The following is a 2,350-nucleotide window of genomic DNA, read 5'->3' on the forward strand; positions in this document are numbered from 1 at the left end:
ATCAATCTTTTCACGAACATAAAATCTGCAAACGCACACGCACACACACACACACACACACACACACACACACACACACACCTATTTGTTGACACCTCTGGTAGACGTGTGTAGATTCCTTAAAAACTCTTGCTACTGTGACAGTTCATTTAAAATGTCTTGTTGTTTTTAGGGTTCATGTTCATGTCTCAGAACAGAACCAGGTCACACGTTCTCTGCGGCCATTTGATGCTTTCATGAGTTATCTTGTTTTTGTTCTCTTCAGACCCTCTGGGAGTGTTTGGTGCTGAAAGGCTCTGTGTTTATGTCTTTAGTGGTAACAGGTTCCTGTAAAAATATAGAGTTTGACTCCAGTAGTTTCCTGGGTTGCATCATTATGAAGAAAGAAACATATTTATTAGTTATCCTTACTCCATACTTATTTGTTGCCTTCCTTTTCTGTTTTTCCACCATCCCTCGTCCTTCTATCCTGCGGTTCTTCCTTCCTTCTTTCTTTYCTTTTGTTGTTCTATCCATTACGTGTCTGCTCCTCATTCTGCCTTTCCTTTTCTTTCTCTTTCTTACTTCCTTCCCTCTTTCTTTCTTTACTTCCTTCCTTCCTTCATTTCTTGCTGTTTCTCCAAATCAAGCATAAATGTAGAATCATCCACCATAATTTCATAGTGAACATTACTATTTAATATATTGAATTGAACATAAAGTTCACAAACTCAGGATAGGTACAAGTACAAAATAAGGAAATATTTACATGAAAACTAGTTTGTGCTTTTTCTCTCATCTTTCTCAAAAAACTTCTCGGTATATAGCTATCATCTGATCGTTGTCATGGCAACTCAGTGACTTTCAAGATGCCCCTCCATGCTGCAATTCACTTCCTCTCTTCCTGTTCAGACTTTCTTTTTCTCCAACAGTTTAGTTTCTGAGCTGAGCAGCTGCTCCTGTATCCTGACATGCAGATCAGCAGTACATCTGCAGCACTTTAACTCTGGGTTAAATATGCATCTTTTATGAATTTTTAATGTGAAGCCATGTTTCTAAAATAAGAGATCATTTTTATTTTAAGGCTTTTTACACATCAATCCCAGGGCTGCCTAAATATTAGTCTGTATCTTTATTTCATACACTTCCTCAAATGCATCTCAAGCTGCAAAGCTTTGCAATCTCAGATACAGAAGTCGCATAATAAATGAGCTATTTTATTCTCACTTCTGGTTCCATTTTTAACTTGTGCTTCTATGATTTGTAAATGGACTGTTTCACAAAGTTTCACTTTCTGACAAGTAGGAGCACCACCAACTGCTTACTTTTGTAAAGTTTCTCCTACATACAGCAAATAACAGCTGGATTAATACACCCATCTTAAATTTTTTTTATATTTAAGCTGAATTAATATGTTGTGAAATTATAAGATGTAAAATTCATGAATAATCTGGTTCTGTAGGTGCAGTTTTGCACATATATATGCTAATATGATCCATATTGCATAAATTTGTCATTTTCCTCTCTCCACTTGCCTCTCAGCAGTGCCGGGCCTCGACCCCGTCCCTTTGCAGTTGGCATCACAGTTAGACCGCCTGTCTCCAGGGGGCGTTCAGGCCCACAAGCCACTGAGCAGAACCCGTTCGGAGCCCCTTCCCCAGAGCCCGCGGGCCCTCCACAACCACCTCCTCCAGCAGCAGCACAATGCGCAGCTGCTGGAGAGACTCAAGCAGCAGACGCACCTGGGAAAGGTACCGACACATTCTGTGCCACGTCTCATAACAGCTGAAATAAGACAAAACTAACTTAGAATTAGCTTTTCAGCAAGAAATGTGGGCTTGTTTTAAGTTAATAATTCATAATATTGATGAAAAAGTTTTAGTTATAAGTGAAATAATATGACTGTGGAACAGTATTTTTCATCACTATCAAGAAATTATTGACTTAAACTCACATTTTTTGCTGAAAATTTACTTATAAGTTAGTTTTGTTTTGTTTAAARTGCACTAAGTCTAGAAACTAGACCAAAAATATTTGGTAGAATTTTGTGGCTTTGCAGTGTATAAAGGATCTAGGTAGGACCTTACCCTGAATTATTTCAAGTTTTATCAACCACAGAGTTCAGTGTGTTTTATATGTATATGCAGCATGTTTTATGGTTGATTAACATAACGTGGAGTGAAAATTTAAAAAAAAAATAAAAGTATATATCAGTTAATATATTCAGCCTTTGTGCTCTGTAGAACTATGTTCTGCTGCAGTTTTAGAGCTTTTTGCTGCTTCGTCTGCAAAATAGTTCAGAATCTATCAGATCGGGAGGGAAAGTGTCTCTAAACATCAGTGTTTCTTTGTAAATATATATATATATATA

The 2,350-nt window shown here is 37.3% G+C and overlaps 1 protein-coding gene across 1 annotated transcript in view; it reads left to right on the forward strand.

Annotated features, from left to right (window-relative positions):
* Positions 1-2,350, forward strand: part of hdac7a (histone deacetylase 7a) — a 62,189-nt gene that overhangs the window by 40,239 nt on the left and 19,600 nt on the right. The window contains exons 9-10 of the mRNA XM_008413106.2: positions 266-316; positions 1,497-1,730. Coding sequence (XP_008411328.1) covers positions 266-316; positions 1,497-1,730 — 285 coding nt within the window. The remainder of the gene's footprint in view (positions 1-265; positions 317-1,496; positions 1,731-2,350) is intronic.

The sequence above is a fragment of the Poecilia reticulata genome, linkage group LG7 (assembly GCF_000633615.1).
Source record: "Poecilia reticulata strain Guanapo linkage group LG7, Guppy_female_1.0+MT, whole genome shotgun sequence".
Lineage (NCBI taxonomy): Eukaryota > Metazoa > Chordata > Actinopteri > Cyprinodontiformes > Poeciliidae > Poecilia > Poecilia reticulata.